Source organism: Falco cherrug, chromosome 12, assembly GCF_023634085.1.
Source record: "Falco cherrug isolate bFalChe1 chromosome 12, bFalChe1.pri, whole genome shotgun sequence".
NCBI lineage: Eukaryota > Metazoa > Chordata > Aves > Falconiformes > Falconidae > Falco > Falco cherrug.
Window position 1 is genome coordinate 9,864,562 of NC_073708.1, and position 19,468 is coordinate 9,884,029.

General features: G+C 54.3%; 1 protein-coding gene across 2 annotated transcripts in view; it reads left to right on the forward strand.

Annotated features, from left to right (window-relative positions):
* Positions 1-2,096: 2,096 nt before the first annotated feature.
* NOS1AP (nitric oxide synthase 1 adaptor protein) overlaps positions 2,097-19,468 on the forward strand; it is a 43,714-nt gene continuing 26,342 nt past the window's right edge. Inside the window, exons 1-2 of one of the 2 annotated variants that reach the window (XM_027798209.2) lie at positions 2,097-2,293; positions 12,460-12,531. In XM_027798209.2, the coding sequence (XP_027654010.2) occupies positions 2,189-2,293; positions 12,460-12,531 (177 nt within the window). In that variant the 5' untranslated portion in view covers positions 2,097-2,188. The remainder of the gene's footprint in view (positions 2,294-12,459; positions 12,532-19,468) is intronic. The other variant, XM_027798210.2, reaches the window with a different exon arrangement.

Below are 19,468 nucleotides of genomic sequence, written 5' to 3' on the forward strand. Positions count from 1 at the left end.
AGTACTGAGCTGCTGATGTGGGGGCCCACAAGCTGATCCAGAAGCAACTGTGGAGTGAGACTCGTCCTTTGGTTCAACCCTGGTATTTTCAGAGGAGGCTCCAGGCACCACAGCAGTTGGTGAAAACAGCCACTGTGACCATGAAAGGGTCCAGAGGAGCTGGCTATGGACTGCCCAGGGCATCCACCACCTACCAGGGGCTGCCAGCAGCCCCAGCGCTGCCAGGCAAACCCACCAAGACTGCCTGGGAGGGACTGGTTTGCTTGCCAGGCTCTGAAGTCTTTCCATCAAACACCAATGTCTGCGCCTGGGGAAAAACCTCCTGAAAGGCACCGTTCACTGAAGAGATGCTCACAAGCCTTCCCACATAGGAATTCAGTTCTTCACCAAATCTACAGGGCTTTGCTAGCTGTGGAAAGCCAGCAGCTGGCAAGACTGTATGTCTTTAATCAAATTTAGTACAGGAGCAGGGCTCCAGAGAAGCTGTGGGATCTCTGTCCCTGGGGATACTTGGAGCCTACCTAGACACAGCCCTGAGCTGCTGCTCTCATCTTGAAGCTTGCCCTCCTCGGTGCAGGCGTTGGACTAGAGACCTCCAGGGGACTTCTCCAGTGGCTGTATCATTCCCAGCACTGGGACTTCAGTGCTGTCAGCTAAAACTTTGCTAGAGGTAAACAGAAACCTTCAGCAAGAAGCCAGAGCATCAAACACCATGGAGCAGATCCTGCCTCAAGACTGTCCCACCAATCTGCCTTCTCCAGACTTAAGTGAGCTCGAGTGCCTTGTGGGTGTTCAGTGCTCTGCACCCTTTTCGCCCAGGGATCTCTGCAAGCGCAGTCACCAAGCTGCTGCAGCTGCAACACACAGCGCTGATCCCCTGCCCCCTTCCAAAACAAGGAGTAAAGGCTTTCAAGAGCCCAGGGCTTGCTGGCATCTTGCCTTCAGTGGGAAATCAGCCCTTGATTCACTAGTCCAAATGCTGACAGCTCCGTGTGATCCCACCCTGAGCGGCACAGCAGCCATTCCCATGCACATCTCCTGGGCATGATGGAACACAGGGATTTCTCAGCCTCTAGGGATGCTGGAAAACTTGCTTTGCTTTGAAGGGAACAATAATTTTTCAGATGTGGCTGGCTCTGTAACTATGTTACAAATGCACGAGTCTGAAAAATCAATGGCCCTGAATCTATTCCACCCAGGAAGGATCAACAGTTAGCACCACTGTGGGCACTGCAGTCATTTAGAAACCCAAGGCACACGAGGGAAACGTGTGCTGGTGTGTAGAAACATGCAAGCAGAGCAATGCAAGGGCTTTGGGAATGGGGGGGTCTCCTGTGGAGCGGGAGGGTGCATCTTGTTCCAAGCATAAGGCCAGCATGAGTTCTCAAGCCATACTGCAGTGAGATGAGCTCCACGGCTGTGTCTGTGGGTACCAAACCCCAGAGGGATAGAGCCTGACCTGCGGATGCATGACGTGTGCTGGGGGGAAGGGGTGACACAGCCTGCGCTTGCAGGCAGAGCTGGGTGAGTGGGTCTCTGTGCGTCTGGAAAGCAGCGGTGGGGTGCTTTCCGTGGGTGGGGGGGGCACTGTACAGCTTTCGGGGCTTCTCTAAAGTAGGGCACAATAGTGTCTGCTCATGACCGTCGTTAAGCACAGGGTGGTGATTTCGGCTTGATTGCCGTCGCGTCGGGTGCCGATACCGAGACCTGGACATAGAGTCCATCGGCCCGCGTGGCTGTAGCAGCCCGGGATCTCCCAGCCAGGGTCTCCCGGCCCCGCTGCCAGCCCCCGGGAAGGTGACACGGTGCTCCGCCACTGCTCTGCGCGCCCCGGGCTCGCCTGGCCCCCCCATCCCGCAACCACGTGCCAGGCTTTTTAATGTTCCTTTATTTATTATATTTGGGGTTTAAAAAAACCAACAACTTCGGCGGGGCCGGGGTGCATACCCGGCACCGCGCACTAGGTGTCAGCGGTGCCTTCCCCGGCGCCCCTCTCGGGTGCTGGTTTTTCGCCGGCTCCCCCGCGGGGGGGTGCGGAGACCCGCGCTGGCAGCCCCCTCCCCGCCCTTCCTCCGCGCTGCGCGGCGGCGCGTCCCCGCCCCGGGGCCGGCCGGTGGCGAGGGGCGGAGGTTCCGCGGCGGCGGCGCCGGGCGCGCTGCAGGGGCAGCCCGGCCGCCGCGGGGCCGCCATGCCCGCCAAGTCCAAGTACAACCTGGTGGACGACCGGCATGACCTCCGCATCCCCCTGCACAACGAGGACGCCTTCCAGCACGGCATCTGCTTCGAGGCCAAGGTGGGCAGCGGCGGGAGAGGTCCGCGGGGGCCCCTGCCCAGCGCTCGCACCCTCACCCCCCGCGATTCCCCGTTTTCCAGCTCTCCCTTCTTGGGTTTTCTCCGCTTTCCCCGGGAGCCCTTCCCGTTGGTGTTGCCTCCTCTTCCCCAAACTCAGCTGCAAAGAGTTGGGTGAGGCTTTCCACCCATCCCGTAAGGATGTGGAAGCTGGCTAGCCGAGTCAAGCGGGAGCGGGGCCACCCTGCTGCTTCACCCCAGCATCCCTCCGTGGCCCTGCATCCCTCCACGTCTCTGCCTTGCGCTGCTTGGGGCCGTTGGCCCCAGGGAGCCGGGGGCTGTGTGCACCTTCCCGGGAAAGGGTCGCGGGCTCGGGCTTTGCCCTGCGTTCCCACCGCCGTGGGTAGTGCTGGAGTGGTGGCTGGCGGGTGGGCGGTGGGTGCCTGCAGGATGCTTTGTACCCTGGTGCTCCGCTCATGGGATAAACCCATCGTGTGTGCAGCCGGAGGAACCGCATGCCACTTGCAGTGCAGTGCAAGAGGTCAGGGCCGCCCGCCTGAAAAAAAATCTTGCTATTTTTCCTTACCATTCTCGCTAGTGGGTTTGGCAGGAAGCGCTCTTTCTTTTTCTTTTTTTCTGTTGGGACCTCTCAGTCTCTTACTCCACTTAGACCGTGGCTTCCCGCTGGCTGAAAGCTTGCAGTCTCGGGGCGGGCTGAGAAAAAGCTGAGCTACCTGTCCGTGGGTCGGTAACGCTGGCTGGCAGTACACCGGGAAGTCGCTGACCATGGAATTTGAAAAGGGAAAACAAAATCCTTCCCTGTTTGCTGTTCCTGGGGGATACAGTTATCACACTGTTGAGATACGCAAGTGAGGTCGACTTGGAAAAACACCTGGTGTGAAATAGTTTTGAGTGGCAGGGAAGCAGGCATCTGTCACCCACTGTTTTCCTCGGAGCACATGTACTGGTAGGGGACACAGATATGGCATCTAATTGTGCACAGTGCCCTGGGGTCAAGGCTGTGGCTCATGGGAGGGTGTTGAAGTGTTGCTTTGCCCCTTTTCTCAGGGCTAGGAGGGTTCCTCTGCAGACACCATCACCCACCCGATGGCAGGCACCCTGCTGCAGAGTATAAAGCAGCAGAGTTGTTTACGGAGCAAACTTAAACCTGCTTTGCAGCTGTTTCCTGGGAAAAACTGTTCAAATTCAGCTTTTCAGCCTTTTGCTCCTGGGTTATTGGAGCCAATTGCCATTTTGTTGCTAGTACCTGCTCACCCCTCACCTGTGGGGAGGCTGCAAAGCATCTCGCCTTCTAAACCCCGTGTGCCTCTTCCATGCCTGGCTTGGGGGGTGAGGAGTGGGATGGGGCTTCAGTTGCCCCTCAGTCTGCTTGTGGCTCATCTTTTTTTCCGTGCTGCTGGGTTTGGCTGCATTAATAGGGTAGTGCGTATTAGTCTTTGTTAGCTCCTCTTTCTCTTATTTGGTATCCTGTGGCACGCGTTGATGCCAAGCACAGTCCGTACAAAACCCATCTTCCGAATTTGTGGGTTTCTCCAGCATCCCCTAATGCCAGATGCAGAATGCAGATGGCTTAGGCAATTACTCCATCCTTTTATTAGATTGCTGGAGATTAATTAAATGCTTACACTCCTTTAGTTCCTTTTATCCCCAAGAATCCGGAGCACTTAAACCAGCGCGGCTCTTGTTTCTGCCAGGCACCCAGTGCGAGTCACAAAAATGAGGAACTCTGATTTAGAGCAGAACTTTGGGGGAAGATTGAAGAAGAAAAATACTCATGTGGGGTGCTGGGACTTGTGTGCCTGTCTCCTAAAAGCCTCCTGGGATCACTGATAGTGCAGGCAGTGGGGATCCTGGTGTTAACAGCCCTCAGCAGCTGGATCAGTGCTCTTTGCTCTGCCGCCTGGGATTCCTGACGAGCTTGCTTGGGGCTCACTGCAGGGGGGTAATGTGGGCTTGGGTCAGTATGTGCTGATTTATTGTTTTAATTTTTAATATTATTTGTAAACTCAGACCTACGCTGTCTGTTGCTGTCTTTAAATGGCACGTGTAGTGGATGTAGTGTGTGTTTTGGTTCATCAGTAGTTGCTGACATCCATGCTGTTGTCCCCTTTGCCTTTCTCCCAAGGGAGTCCTGGCATCCCAGGGGTGAGTGGCTGCAGGCAGTTAGGATTTGGCCATTTTCAAGCACAGAGCAATGGACTCACTCTGAAGCAAGAGGTACTGTCACACGTGATGCCATCAGGAGACTTTGTTGCTTGTCCCCGCTGAAGCCATTTGCAGCCATATGCTCTGGCACAGGGACACTGCGTCTGAGCGAAGTGTCCTCTAAGGATTATGTTAATCCATTTTCTGGACATAAATCCAATAGTTGGAAAATCCCACTCCATCTTCTTAGGAATAGTAATACATTTCACACTTTTGGATCTGTTTTCATTGGCCACCTCTCTTGACATCAGACCCCTGTGTGTCCTGGAGCCGCCTCGGCCAGGCTGCTGGGAGTCGGAGGAGCTGGCTCCAAGGGGAGGCCAGAAGTTCATTTTCTTCTGCGCCTTGTGGTCTGAATTGTTGAGTAAAATCAAAAGCCTGGCCTCTTGGTTTAGCTGAAGCGTTCAGAAGAAGGAGCTGGGAGCTGCAGCATGGCACAGGGGAGCAGACAGAAATTCCCACTTGTGCAATGTTTTTTTGATTAAATAACTGGCTATGTAGAGAGTAAAGACAGCTCGTGTCCTCCTCCACCTCTCTACGCAGCACGGCTCCTCCAGTCCGGGTGAAGAGGAGGGGGATGCAAGCTTACTCCTTATCTTCCCAAGGCCTTGGTGCTGCGGGACAAAACCCAAGGGCCATCTTGTGCAACACCACCAATTCCGCACATTCAGAAATCATGACTCAGGCTACTCCAACGCCTCCAGAGAGATCAGTGTGTAGAGGGTATTAAGTGGGGTGTTGGAGCCTGTCTGGAGTGCCAGACCCCCTGTCTGTTTGAGTGCAGGGGTTCTGGGTGCTGCTGGGTTCGCACAGGCAAGGTGTTACTGGCCCCTGTTAAATCTGCTCTCGGCAGTTTCGCTGGGCTGGGCTCTCCTCCTGCCGTGGAGATCTCGTGGCCCACAGTGAGGTCCCACCTACCGAGTACCCATTATTTGGAAACAGCTGTCAGTCCTTCAGTCCTGAGACTCATTAATCCAGTCACAGTGCTCTAATGTACATGGTTCCCAATGAAGGGGCAGGTGGGTGCAAGGACCCTCTCTGCTGCTCCCCCATCAGCAGTAGAAGGGGCTGTCCAAGCAAACCCTGGTCCTTGGAGAGACCCACCACCTGTCGTCCAGGACTGCCAAGAGCTGGGACGAGACACGTGCTGGTGTTCCCAATCCCAGGCCTGTTTGCAGGTAGATGTGGGGCTGGAGGTTTGGGAGGATTGCTGTTCTTCTGGGCAGCAGGTGGGTTTTTTGCATATGAGTGGTGGTTCGGTTTCTTCTTTTTTTCCCCTTAAGGGATCTTGGCAACCAGGCATTTTCTCTCGTTTGTCAGTACTTTTCTCCTCTTTTGTGCGTGGGAAACTGAAGTCGAACCAAGCATCTGCTGCTGTCTATGTTTGGAGACGGGACATGAAGGAGACTTTATTCTGATTCAGTTATGCCCTTTCCTATGAACCCTGCAGCTCACCTGCCCGCCATCCTTCCGAGGCTGCAAGCGCTGGCAGTGCCTGCCAATTGCTGCAAAGATAAATCATTTATCAGGAAAAAGGATTATAGCCTCAGGTGAACACTATGCAGCGGATGCGTGTTTCCATTCCTGTGTGTATTTTCATGTACATAGGGGCTATACATGAAAGGGTTTTGAAGTGAGTTGAATTGCAGGCAGCTCCGATCAGGGTTTTAGTTCCCATCCTCTGCTTCAGGCTCCCTTCCCAGCGAGGTTCCCTTTCCTCAAGGGCTGGGAAGCTGGAGACAGGTTATGTGAAGCTCTGCACTTCTTTAGCTGGCTGGGAGAGACTTGGCAGCTTTATTTGGGGGCTGTTTGTACTGGCAGCTCTGGGGTATGGTGTGCTCTGTCAGGGCTGCTCAGCCCAGAGCAAAGCTGCTGTGTGATTTAGCCAGGGATTGCTTGCTCAAGGCTATAAATAACCTTCCCAAGTGCCACAAAAGTTCTCATCTTGAAACAGTGGCATATTTCTGCCATACTTGTTAAGTCAGTTCACAGGCTGCTTAGTGAAGCTCTTAGCAAAAAAAAAAAAAAAACCAACAAAAAAACCCCAAACCAAAACCGCCCATCTCTGCTGGGATTTGGCAGGGCTGTGCATGCCCAGACCACGGGTCCCGGCCTGGCAGCGCGTGGGCTTGGCGGATGCCAGAAGGTCCCGAGGAGGGAGCGATGGGTGTGGGATGCTCCCAGCCCTGCTGTCTGGCCGCTGCAGTGCTGGGCTTGCACATCCCATACCTGAAGGCTTGTTAAGTCCCGTAGCTGGGTGTAAGTGCAGGAAGCTTGGCCCCTGCGTGGGGGCAGCTGTGGGCGGCAGGGCTGGGTGGGTATGGAAACGGGGACGAGCGTACAGCCCTACTCTTTTGATATGGAAAAACTTCAGCTTTCCTGCTGCACCTGCTCGCTCTGGGTCCTGGTGTTCCCGCTGCAGGGCCGCTTCCTGCTGCAAAGGTGTCTGCTGTTACCACATGAGCCCTGTTTTGGCTGGCGAGAGGGGAGCGTGGGTGAGGTACACATGGCTCTGGTGGGTGCTGGGGTCTTGGGACCCTCAGAGCTCTGTTTATGGTACTCGAGCCCCAGTGCAGCTCATAGGCAGTGCAAATGATTCTAGTATCAGCAGGCAGATAAGCACTAAATATCCTTAAGGCATCAATTTGACCAGTGCTGCCTGGTGTGAGGTGTCCCAGTGCTAATGCCCGCTGTCTGTCTGGTTGCGTAGCTCTGCATGGATCTGATATGCTGCATTAAACTGCCTGGCTGCCACAGCTAGGTGCACCCTGGTTTCTCGGGGTGCAGAGCCCCATTAAGGGAGGACCGGGCAGGGCTAGAGCCCTCCAGCTCAGCAGAGGCTGCTGCACCTGCCTGCCAGGCTCAGGCTGGAAAGCCAGGGCTTTTTTCCACTGAAGTCAGCTGGCATGCTGACTTTTCCATCCCTTTTGGCCTCTGAGCCTGCACCACCACAGCCTGAATAAACTTCCCCCCATTTCCTTCCAGCGAGGCTGGGTGTTCCTGGGGCGCAGGCAGAGCTGGGGCCGTGCCAGCCCAGCCCCGTGGCTCCTCGGGCAGAGGCCGTGTGTGGGCAACCGGCAAGCGGGAGCACCAGGACAGCGAAAGTCGCAGGAACTGGATTTCTCCTTGCTTTCCCTGATGGCAGCAGCCCTGGGGGAGAAGTTCTTACCAGCCAGGCTGCAGACAGGCTGCGTGTTTCCCTGGGCGCTGGTGAAATAAAGAGGTTTCTTGGGGCACCTGGCTGGGGACTGGTGCCTGAGCACTTTGGCCCTCGCTTTGTGGCACAGCCGTGTGTCATGGTGCCAGTGTCCCAGTACCAGGTACAGCCTCACACGGCCCTGGACTCTTCAGAAATCATGGGACACTTGCACCCCGTATCTGATGTCTGCCACCCAGCTGCCGGTACATCTGGCAACTCCTTCCAGCCAAGCTGGGGTTGAAGCAGGACCCCCTGCTTGGACGAGGCTCCATGGCCCAGGGGATGGCTGTGTACACCGTGGTGCGATGCCCCAGCCTGGGCCTGATGCCAGTGTGTCTCCTCTGCCTGCGCTGCCCCGTTGCCCACCTGCCTGCAGCTCCTTTGCAGAAGCAGTGGCTCCCCATGCGTGGCAAGCTCTCTGACTCAGGGTGGCTTTTGAAGCTGGAAGCCCGGCAGCCAGCCAATCTAGGCTCCCCTGTAAGTTGGGTATGATTCAGCGCTGACCTTTGCATGCAGTGTGGGGCTGGCAGAGCAGCAGTGTGCCTCCCTCGGGAAGGCGGCAGCTCCTCTTTGGGAAGGCTTTCACTGCCCACCACTGCCCACCACCCGCAAGGGATCTCATCAACACTCCTTGGAAGGTGTCCCCCTGGCAGCGATGCAATCGGCCTTCAGGTTTCTGAAAATATCTGCCACCTGCTGTCACAGAAAAAGCACCTTCTCAAGAAAATGAATTTCTGACAGAGCAGAAAAAAAGCAATATTAAACAACGTCAAGGAAAAAAGAGAAACTAAGTGACTTGTGCAAACAGTGGTTTGGCAAAGTGATCTCCTTTGTTTTCTTGTGTTACATTTTTTTCCCTCTGGCCAGGGAAGGACCAGTATTTCCCTGAACTGGACAGGTCTTTCGTAAGCCGTAGGAGGAGGGTGCGTGGTGTGGGCTGTGTCTGGGACAGACAGAGGAACCTGTTTGCAGGGGAGGGGGGCAGCAAGCAAGGTCCCCTCAGGTGCTGAGAAGCCCGGTGGGTGACAGCCACCAAGCCTGTGCAACAGCAGAGAGAGGGGCTGCCCTTTCTAGAGGCCCTGACCGATGGAAGGCTGGATCCCACGCAGGAGGATGAGGAGCAGTGGAGCACACAGGGGACCAGAAGCACCCTGCAAAAGAGGTGCTTTGTGCCTCCCTGCCCGTGCCACCGGGCGTGACGTGGCCCCGAGCAGCTCTGACCGTTTGCAATGCGAGGGCTGCCTTTGTCGGGCTGCCAGAGCGCCTCGTTACAGAAGGGACCCCCTCAGCTGCCCATTCACCAGCACTCTGAGAGGGTGGCCTTTCTTCTCCTAATTGGACCGGGGAGGAGGGGGCTGCCTGGGATTGCCCTCCCCACTGAGCCAGCCGTGCCCCCTGCTTTCAGAACATGGGGATCAGTGACCCCCTGATCCTGCCTGGCTCTTGGGTGCACGTGGGGGGCCCCCACCTCTGCCCCCCATCCCCGGCAGTGTGGTGGGGCCATGGATCTGGAGGTGATTATTTGGAAAAGCCACGTCCTGCATATGTACATATGGTTTCCTCCTCAGTTCCTGGCAGCGTGGGGAGGGTGGGCTCTTTCATGGGTTTATTTTCTTTGTCAGCTCTCTTTCACACAGCTTTATTTTCCCTCCTTTTGTCTCGGGCGCCTTCCTTTCTCCTCCCCGGGCTCAGCCCCAGCCCTGCTGCCTCCCTTTCCCGCAGGGTCGACCTGCTGGTACGGATGCTGGCATGGATGCCAGCTCGAGCCCTGGGAGCCAGGACGCCAGCCCCTGCGGGGACCAGGACCACCACCATGCCTGGCACCCTGCCTGGGGCACATAAGTTTTAAAGGCAGGCAAAAGCCTATGCCTGGGGTCTGGGAGCCCCAGTGCTCAGGGGTCCCTGGGGCTGCTGCCCTGGGAGAGGGGACCTGGGTCTCAGCGTTGGGGTGGGATAGGGGGGAAGTCCCACACCCCGGAGGCTCCGGCTGCTTTGCTGATCCTTGCCTCCGCCTTGCCTGCTTTATCCCACACCTCTTTCCGAAATGGAAGTCGGTGCTGTGAGTAGGAGGGCTGGAGGGGAGTGGAGCAGGAGCGGCCCTCGGTGCGCTTATCGCCTGCAGATCACTGGTAAATAGGGGCGGTTTCTCAGGCCATCCCTGCTCCTCGCCTGGGCAACGGTAGCTTAGCTGACAGGCTGACCTCCGAGTCCACGTTTTTGGGGGGATGCTCACCACATTGGGAAGGGTTACTCCTCTGCCGTGCAGTTCCCATGTGGGATTTCTGCCCTGAAAGCAAAAATAATCTGGGGGGACTTTATCCTTCTGTTGAGTTTTGTGAAATGTGCGAAAAATACCTGGAACCGGAGGGAGAGGTGGGTGTGTTTGGAGCTGTGAGGACAGTAATTGTGTGGAGCGAACCCACACTGGGGCTGGAGCTGCCATGGGCTCTGGCAGGGGCACACTCCCGCGGAATGTGGGATGCAACAGGATGCCCTGGAGCCCAGGCTTAGGAGAAAAGGTGAATCCTGCATGGTTTATGTCCCGCGCCCCTTGGTTTGGGTACACGTGAACGTGCGCTGGAGGGGAATAGCTGAATAAAGGGGTGTAGATAGGACAGCATCAAGACATTCCTACTGTTGGTGCTGTTTCCCAGGAGGGCCATCCAAGGAGGTGCTGCCTGGTTCAAGGTGGTGTCTGGCTTCTGCTCCATCACTTGCTTATGAGGCGACCCAGCCCTGCTGGGGTCCCCCATACAATTATGGGCATGACTGAGTGTGGCTGCTGGCCAAGGTTGTGGTTGTCAGCCAGGAGGTTGGCATTGCTCGAATTCGTGTGGCTGTGGGAGCCAGTGGTGGATGAGGCCGTCTCCTGCCCTGCTGATAGCTGCCGATGCTTGCCCTGTCCTTGCACGTGGCTGTATTCTGCGCCCGCCTGGGGAAGGAAAATGCAGGGAAAAGAAAAACGATTACCCCTCTGGTGGCAGTGACCTCGTGCTGTCGGGAATAGTTGGAAGGAGGCAGATATCCTCTGGCTGCAAATGGCTCTCCCTCTCCTCGTCTAAGCTATAGTCTGCCTTGCAGGTGCATGGGAAGCAGTGCCGGGCAGTCCCACCCAGAGAGCAGCGTGGGGAGGCCGGGTGGGAGAGGTGCTGAGCAGCTGAGATGTTCACCTGGCAGGGGATGGTGGGGGAAGGTCCTTCCTTACGTGCTGCACTGTCATCGTGTGCCCAGGGCTCTGGCTGCCTCAGCCCTCCTCACCTCCTACTTTTTATTGATGATTTCCAGACTTTATGTAAGAAAAGAGAATCGACTGATGTCAGAGATGCCTCTCTTAATATGGCCTGAACCTTTGAAGAGGTGGGAAGGCTCTGCTTAGGGGATGTGACTGAAAATTTATCAAAACCTGTGCTTTTGCAGTCGTGTGGTTGGGGTCTGGGCAGTTAATGTTGCCGTTGCCGGTGGTGTGCATCGTGGGCTTTAATTCCTGCTTACATAAAGCTGCCCTGCACCGTGGCAGCCTGCTCAGCACGTGACAAACATGCCAGCTGTTTGGTGTTTATTTTTATATCCTCTGTCTTCACATCTACTCTCAGCACTGACTGCCCGGTGCCGGCCGCTGGATGCCTGCCTCTGTCTCCACCCCAGGCAGCTGGGGCTGGCCATGCTGGGTGGTTGGGCTTGTCGAGTTTGTGGTGCAGACGTGAGGGTGAGCAAGGAGGGCTCTCTGGGACAGCATGCACACACTAAGCCCAGGCAGGGTCACACAGCCCCCACACTGTGCCCTCAATAGAGGTGGCAGCAGCGTCCCAGCGGAGAGATGCTGGCACTCCCGTGGCAATGCTGGGTGAGAAATAACCCCTCTCCACAGCCCCTTCCTGTGCGGTGACCCCAGCACATGTTCAACCATGTTAACTACTGGTGCTTGAAACCAGTGACCTGGGTTTTCACGGTGCCAGTGAAGGTTATGGCCGTATTCACAGGAACATAGAGCCCTGCCAGCTTTAGTGCCTGTGCTGCGCTGCCGAGGGTTACGTCAGCGCTCATGTCGAGATGAGGCGTGGGAGCACAGGGGGCTAGTAAATAGACTCAAACCACTTTTCTTCTAACTACACGTTTTTAGCGCTCAGCTTTGACTCTTCATCGCTTGTCTGTTTTCTGATCCTTCTTCTGAATCTGCCCTCTTCTATTTTATTTTTAAAAAGGTTTTTGTTCGGCATCTCTCTGTGCTGGGTCACAGTGGTGCTGCCTTTGGTCCCCTTTGAATAGCAAAGCGGTTCCTTTATTCTGGAGGCTTGGCCTGGAGGCTCAGCATTGCTGCAGAAACAGCCAAGGGTTTGACAGTGCTGTAATTAAATACTGAAGGGCCTGTCACAGGACAGGTTGCCCCAGCTATTTTAGGGATATTCCAATATCCAAGTCTCTAATAGATGACTCGGTGCAGCCGAGGGGATATTGGCTTATACCTATGTACTTTGGTTGCGGCATAGATGAATGAGTCCTGCTGGCCTGATCACTGAAGTTATTTTCCTTTTAGAATAAGGGCTGCTGAATTCTTGAAACATTGCAGTGAGGGAACAGCTTCATGGTGGGAGGCGTGTAAGGCTTCAGGTGCAGTGGGCAAAACACCACCTGTTCCCCAGAAGTGTCCCTGGGTTCCTTCCAGGCATGCCATCGAGGCCGTGGTGGGACTATGAGGTTTCCAGTGCCATGGAAACTCAACTAATCTGCTGTTTCTTTCCCCCCAGTACATCGGGAGCCTGGATGTGCCGCGGCCAAACAGCCGGGTGGAGATTGTGACGGCCATGCGGCGGATCAGGGTGAGTGTGGTGAGGATGCTCGTTCCACTTCTGCGTTGGGGTGGTGGGTGCACCGATCCGCCCTCTCTGCTTACAGCCTTTACTTGCATAAATCCTGTTCTCCAGGTTATTCATAACTCTGTATTTTTCACCGTCCTTCTGTCCATTGAGATCTCCATGTAATCCAGCACGATGCCTGCAAGCTTTATGTGCCACACCGTCAGTTTGGAGCATCCCTAGCGCTGGCTGTCCCCTGTGGTACCTGGGCATCCCGTGTGCCGTGGTAGCATGTCTGCAATTTGGAGGATTTCCTCATGCATCAGTCCCAATTAAAAAATAATAGCAAACTACTTGTGGAAGAGGTCTGTTTGTGTTTTACTGCTTGTGTCAATGCTTCAGCTGCATGAGAATTTGGGCACTGCCTGGATATGCCAGCAGGTTAGTGCCTGGTAAATGGCAGTGTGCAAATTAAAGTGCTGAGTAATGAGCTGCTGGGGCCAGCCAGCAGCGAGCTTGTTTAACAGCAAGTAGGTCAGGGGATGTCATCTGGTAATGAAGTCATCTGGCTTCCCAAAATACTTATAGCCAGGGTGCGGGGTGCTCTTGCCATGTAACGCTTGGCTGATAGCCAGGAGAGGAGCTTTTCTTGTGCTCCCTGGCCTCTCGCCTGCAAACTGGAAGGTGTTCAGGGGCAGACTGGGTGGTGAGCAAACCACACACCCGGGGAGCTTGCTGCCCCCAGGGTTAAAACAGCACAAGCCTGACTGCTTTTCGAGGTATGAGACAGCCCTTTGGTTGGACCTTGGTCTGGCATACATGGTGGTATGGCCATAGGCACAGGGAATTTGGTCTGCTCCGTGGGTCACAGCAAGGGGTCTCCCCTGTCTTCCAGGGGTGGCTCTCTCCTTGGAATAACATTCTTAACTGGAAGGAACTGAGGATGCTTGCAGGGATGTTGAGTAATGGATGAGCTGTCTTTCTGGTGGCCTCATGGGATCCTCTAAGCACCGGACCTGCTCGTGCAGCTGAGCAGCCCTACCAGGGCTCTGCTGTCACCCTGCTCCTCTCTCAGCCCCTTCTGTGGACTCAGGCTATAATCTCGTTTTCCCTTTTCTCATCACCAGTGGAAGAGAGGAGTATCATATCCCAAGAAGAGAAGTATTGTATCGCAAGGACACAGATTGCAAGACTCATCTGTTTCAAATTTTCAGGGTGTAAATACTTTGTGGGCTTTTCTCAACAGCTTTCCTACCCCTTGCCCTGTCCTCTTGGTGGTGAACGTTGTGGCCACTGCACAAGCTGGGAAGTCCTTTCTGGCATTAGGTTTGCTCACCTTGGTTCCAGATGAGGTTTGGGGCAGAACAACTGTTACGGTGTCAAGAGCTGTTATAAACAGCTGTTTCCTTCCCTGCCTTTCAAGATAAGACTTTTGAAAGAATGCAGCTCCACCCCCAAAAATCATGTAACTCCACAGCTGTATGGGAGAATGGGCACAACTTTGGGGGCTTAAATAAACCCTAGGCAGAAAAAAAAACCCAAACACCAAAACATCCTTGTTGACAAATATAAATAAACTTAACCATAGTCGAGAAAATCCATAGGTAAAGCTCTGAATGGGCAGGGGAAGGACACAAATTAGGGTAAAATAATGATTTCTCATGGTGAATGATGTGCTTGAAACGTGTGCTCAGGCTTCCCTGACCTAGTGTAAGGCAAGAGAGATGCAAGTCATTGAAAAACCGTGATTTTGCAGATCAGATCTGCCAGGGAGACTTTTAATGCCTGTTTATTTGTTATGGTGTGCTGTTTGTGAAGAGGATGCCAAGATGGTTTGTTTTATGGAAATTTAGTCCTGTAGCCCTTCCCTGGTTTCCCATGTTTTGTGCTGGCCTTGCACCCAGCAGCAAGACGTTACTGCAGCATAGCAAGGGCATTTGTTGGCTGAGCTGGGTGCTGGAAGCTGGTTTCAGTTTGGCTGGAGGTCAAGGAATGCATGTTCTTAAAGCAGAAGGGTAGTTATGTTCTTCAAGGAATAAAGTAATCCCAAAATATTGATATGGGGAAACCAGAGGAAGAAAAATTTTATTTAGGCACAGAAAGCAAGCAATGGGAGATGGTCAGGTGCAAGCTGCAGTGGTTCTGCATGTGGTGTGTGAAGCAGCTGCTGTCCCTGAGGTTTGTATGGATTTTAATGCAGTCCTTGGTTTAGGAAGAAAGTGCTGTGTCCCAGTATGTTCTGAGTTAGTGGCTGCTGGTGAAGGAGGGAGACCCTCGCTGGCTGCCCTGCTGCTGCAGCTCCCCTTTCTCAGTGCTGCCTTCGCCCTAGCCGCTCGCTGGGCTTTGCCTCTGTTTACTAAATGATAAAAAAAAATGATCCTGTCAAGAAGTGAGGAAGCATGCTGCCTGGCTGTGAGGGTCCCGAGGGGGAGAGCGCTCTGGAAGACCCCTGTGCTGGGCTGGGAGCAGGGAGGGATGGGGCCATGAGCAGCAGCAGCTCCTGCAGTGCTGCCTGCCCTCTCCTCCCTGGCAGCTGGGACTGCAGGGCAAGTGCCTCAGGCCTGGCTGATCCCAGCGTCCTGGTTAGGTGGAGACCTGACCCTTTGGGGGCAAAGAGGAGAACACAGCATAGCCAGCATTGCTGGAATTCCTGCTCCGGCAGGGCCCTGCTGCCACTCTCCCTAGAGCAAAGCAGAGCAACGGCTGTGGGCAGAACGGCTCCGCCAGAGCAATATATTTTTATATATATATCTAAAGCCCAAATCTGGTCCCTTTCGTGGGTTGGATTGAGAGGGGTTTCATACAGGGCATCAGTGTTGCAAAGCAGGGGTGCCATCCCCTTCCTACCCCCAGCTGAAGGGCTGGCAGTGGCATGGCCATGGTGACTGCACTGGCTGCAGGGAGAGTTTCTGTCCAGAAGCAGGAGGATGTTGGAGAATTCCCGGGATTCTTACAGCTCAGGGGAGAGAGGAGGGAAGGGGAGGTGCTCAGCCAGCTGCCTCTGCCTTCCTGCTTTTCCTGCTTGAAATGCGTGCTCGGGCTTCCCTGATATAGAGTAAGACAAGGGAGATGCAAGTCATTGAAAGGCCATGGCTTTGCAGCTCAGATCTGCCAGAGAGACTTTTAATGTCTGTTTATTTGTCGCTGGGCTTTCCTGGGATATCAGCTGGGGTTGTTAGAGACACAGCCCCATCCTGCTCTGTGTCTTGGTGCAAATCCCTAGCCCTGAAAGGACTCGGTGGAATGGGACATTAGCCGTGCCAAGGATGCACTTGGACAGCAGTTTTGCAAGCTGCAGCTTTCCTCCAAAGCCTACATCTTCTGGCTGTTTGCTGCAGCTTTCCATCAAAGCTATGTCTTCTGGCTTTCCTGCAGATCACTGATTGCCATGTCAGTACTCATAAATACAACAGGCAAGGACTTGTTTTCCTGGCAAGTGGCTGGGCTTGTGTCTGTACAACTGAATCCCTTCTCCTCATCATCCCAAAACAGGGTGACCCGGTCTGTGTTGCTTCATGCCCTGCACTGCTGGGGTAGGTTGGCCTTCAGAGTGCTCTTTGGCTCCTCAGGATGCAAGGTGTGAGAAACCAATCCGTAAGTCCAGATAGTTACCTGTTGGGCACCTGAACATCAAAAAATCCTAAGCTCAACAGTAATTAAATGGTTGTTAAAGCTGCAGCCAGCCTGTCCTGTTGGGGTGTGCCCGGGGGATCTTCCTTGCCCAGGCTCTCCTGGGAAGCAGCAGCCCAGAGGTCACAGTGCTCTTCTGCTCTGTGCCGGTCACGGGCAAGGCTTGAGAAACTCACATGGGAGCTCATGAGGGTGGTCTGGGACAGGTCGTACACCCATCAGTTGCCAAAGAGGGTGTTATGGTACGGGAGAGCAAGAGCCCAATTGATGCATCTTCCCAACCATGAGGACTATGGGCAGTTTAAAGTGCCTGAGCTAGCTGCAAGACATCCTTTCTTGTTTTCTTTTCTTTCCAGAATGGCTAAGCACATGGGGCCCTAAATGGCAAGGATAACTGTATATTTTTCATGTTGTCGTGATGTAAATATATGCAAATGCTTTCCTCTTTGTGCTCCTGGCATGTCGCCAGTGCTACCTGGCTGGGGCTTGGTGCGGTCGTTCTAGAGAATTTGGAATGATCCCTTTTTTGCTGCTTGGATTGCTGAGTGCAGCTTTAATCCAGGTTTTCTTTGGTGCCAGAAAGGATGAAGTCCTATATAGGCACTTCTTAAAAGCTGCTTCTGTGGAAGTCTTCTGCAAGCCTGTTTCTGGGAAGCGTCCAGCTGAGTTTTGCAGGCTCAGAACAAGGAGACATTTAAAGTATTTTAAAATCTAGCTCCTCTACGCCTCCTACTCTGTCAGGTACATCTGATTTTGTGGAACTTCTGCTGCTTTGCATAGCTGAGCTCTGATTTAGCAAATTGGCAAAATTGCTGAATTTCAACAAGCTTGTTTAAAGCGAGATTTTGCATCCTCTGCTAAGCCACATGCACAGTCGGACTGGTGTGAAAATTAGTGCATGCGGGCAGTTATTTGTGTAGAGCACCTGGTGTAGTTTGAGCTCATTTAATTAAAATATTTCTGAGATATCCCTGTTCTGCCATGGCGAGTTTTTAAAAGCGTTGGGTCATTTACAATGATGCCTTCCTTTTTTTCCTTTTTTTTGGTTTTTTTTCTTTCATCATGCAACGAGCAGCATGGATGTCCCTGCTGTAAAGCAGAGCAGGATTTGAAAGTGAGCTGGCCCTGCGTGCAAGAGCCCTGCCTGGGGGCAGCCCACCCCTGGCTGCCCGTGGGGGACCTGCAGGCAGGCAGCAGGCTGGCCAGGAGATGCTCAAGCTTTGGCCTCCCGAAAAGCTCAGCCTGCTCTTTGCCAAGGCACTCCGTGCAAGGTGAATTATCGCCGGGCTAATGACTTGATGTGATTATCCCAGATGAACAAGATTACGTTGTATTAGATCTGGGAGGAATCGAAGGGATATCTGTAATAATTTCAATTGCTCTTTCAGTGCTCTGACAATCGCAGTAAAAAGACTGAAGGCTTCCGGGCAAGTTCATTGTATTTCTCCCGGCACCACCAACGCCACTTAACTTCTTAATGAAATAACGGCTAGTCTGCTCTTGCTACCAACGTGCTGCCTACTTGATTGCATGAAATAGGTCAGGATCTCATCCTGTGGTTAGTATTTAATGAATAAACTGATTAAATTAGTACCCAGATTCACTGGAGCAGCCTTTTAACCAAGACTACCTATAGGGGAAGGATGGTTTCCAGGAGAGCTGGCCAAAGCGTGGTGGCCCTGGCTTTGCTCTCTGTTTTAATACCATGGCCAGGGTGCGGCAGGTGCTTTCCAGTGATGCTTTGAAGGTTACTGGCAGTGTTAAGTAGTGTGAGTTGTACATAGGCTCTGTTGTAATGCATGTGTAGTAAAATTAGAAGTTGAAGGAGGTGAATGATTCCATGTGGCACAGGGCAGGCATCTGAACTGGTAAGAAGGTGTGGTGTGAGACATTAACGATGGAAAGCAAGGTCTGAGCCCCTGGGGAAGCCAGGTGGGGATGAGGCTTTGGGCACTGCTTGCCAGAGGGACTTCGGAAAGGCACTCCCGGGCAGATGTGAGCAAGTATTGCCTGTGCCGGCTGTCTGCCAGGCTTGCTGGGTCACGCAGTGGCAGGAATGACTGGGCTCAGCCAGATGTGCAACATGATGGGTCCCGAGGAGACGAGGAACAGGCACGTTCCTCTTCCCCCAGTAGCTGGCCTCGTAAGTAAGTCATGATAAGCTCATTGTCTGTTGGCTTTCAGCAGTACCTTAGCTAAGAATCCTCTGCTAGGGTTGGGGCAGCAGCATGTCCCTTGTGGCCAGTCTCCAAACCATGGTGGGGAGGGGAGCTTGGTGGCAGGGGGTCCAGCCTGGGAAAGAGCAGGGGGTTCCCAGCCAGACGGAGAGCTCAGTTGTGGAACCAGTGAGGATGAAGGAAACCGTAACCCAGGTGGGGGAGAGTGCTTTGGGAAAGCTAGTGAGCCAGGAGGTGCATGCTGGCACGTGGTCTTCCCCATACCTCCTGTCTCTCTGAGGAGCTCAGCACTTCTGATCTGGGCGAGTGTCCCAGGGGCAGGCAGTGCTCTGGCAGGAACACATCAGCTGACACTGGGCATGCCAGTGCAAGCAGTGATGCCCTGGTGGGCGATGCTGGCCTGTAGCCAGTCAAATGCCTTTGAGAGGGCTGGAGCCAAGTAGGCACTGAGCCTGGGGTGGGACTGGAGCTGCTGGCAGAAAGCTGGGAGGCAGCAGTGCTTTGTGTCCTCTGCATCTCTGTCACACATCCTTGCCCTGTGTTTGCTTGGGTTGGCCTTTCCTCGGCTGGGCTTCCTTCTCTGAAAGCCGGCAGTGGCTCCCTGTGACTCATCTCACTCCCAGGCTGGGGGCTTTCCCCACCGGCACTCGCCGTGAGTCAAGTTACCAGCTTGCCGATGCCTGAGCCATTGGCAAGTGTCTGCTGGGAGCTGAAGGGAGAGGACGGGGAATAACATCTGCCAGGCTCCCTGAGCATGGGGGGGAGGGCAGACCTTCGCATTGCTCCTTCTCAGCCAGGTGCTACTCTGCCAGCTCCCACCCCCCCTCTAAATTCATGGCCAACACCTAAAGTCATTTCACAAATGTCTGTCCCCTTGTGTGCCCTTGTGCTCCCTCCTCTCACTCCTGCTTCATGCGTGTTCTTCCTTGGAAACGTTACTTCAGGCAGGCTGTAAGTATTGCACTGATGGGTTTCGTTACCTGTTGGGCTCAGCAGAGCACGTGCAGGGGTGTCACTGTGTGCTGGAGAGGTGCCCCCGGCTTTCCGTGGCTCCTTCCTTTGAGGCTCCCATATTGCACACGCGGTTTTGGTAGCACAGCAGGCCCAGTTCAGTGCCAGGGCTCAGCTGCACTGGAAGCAGGGCAGTCTGGTGC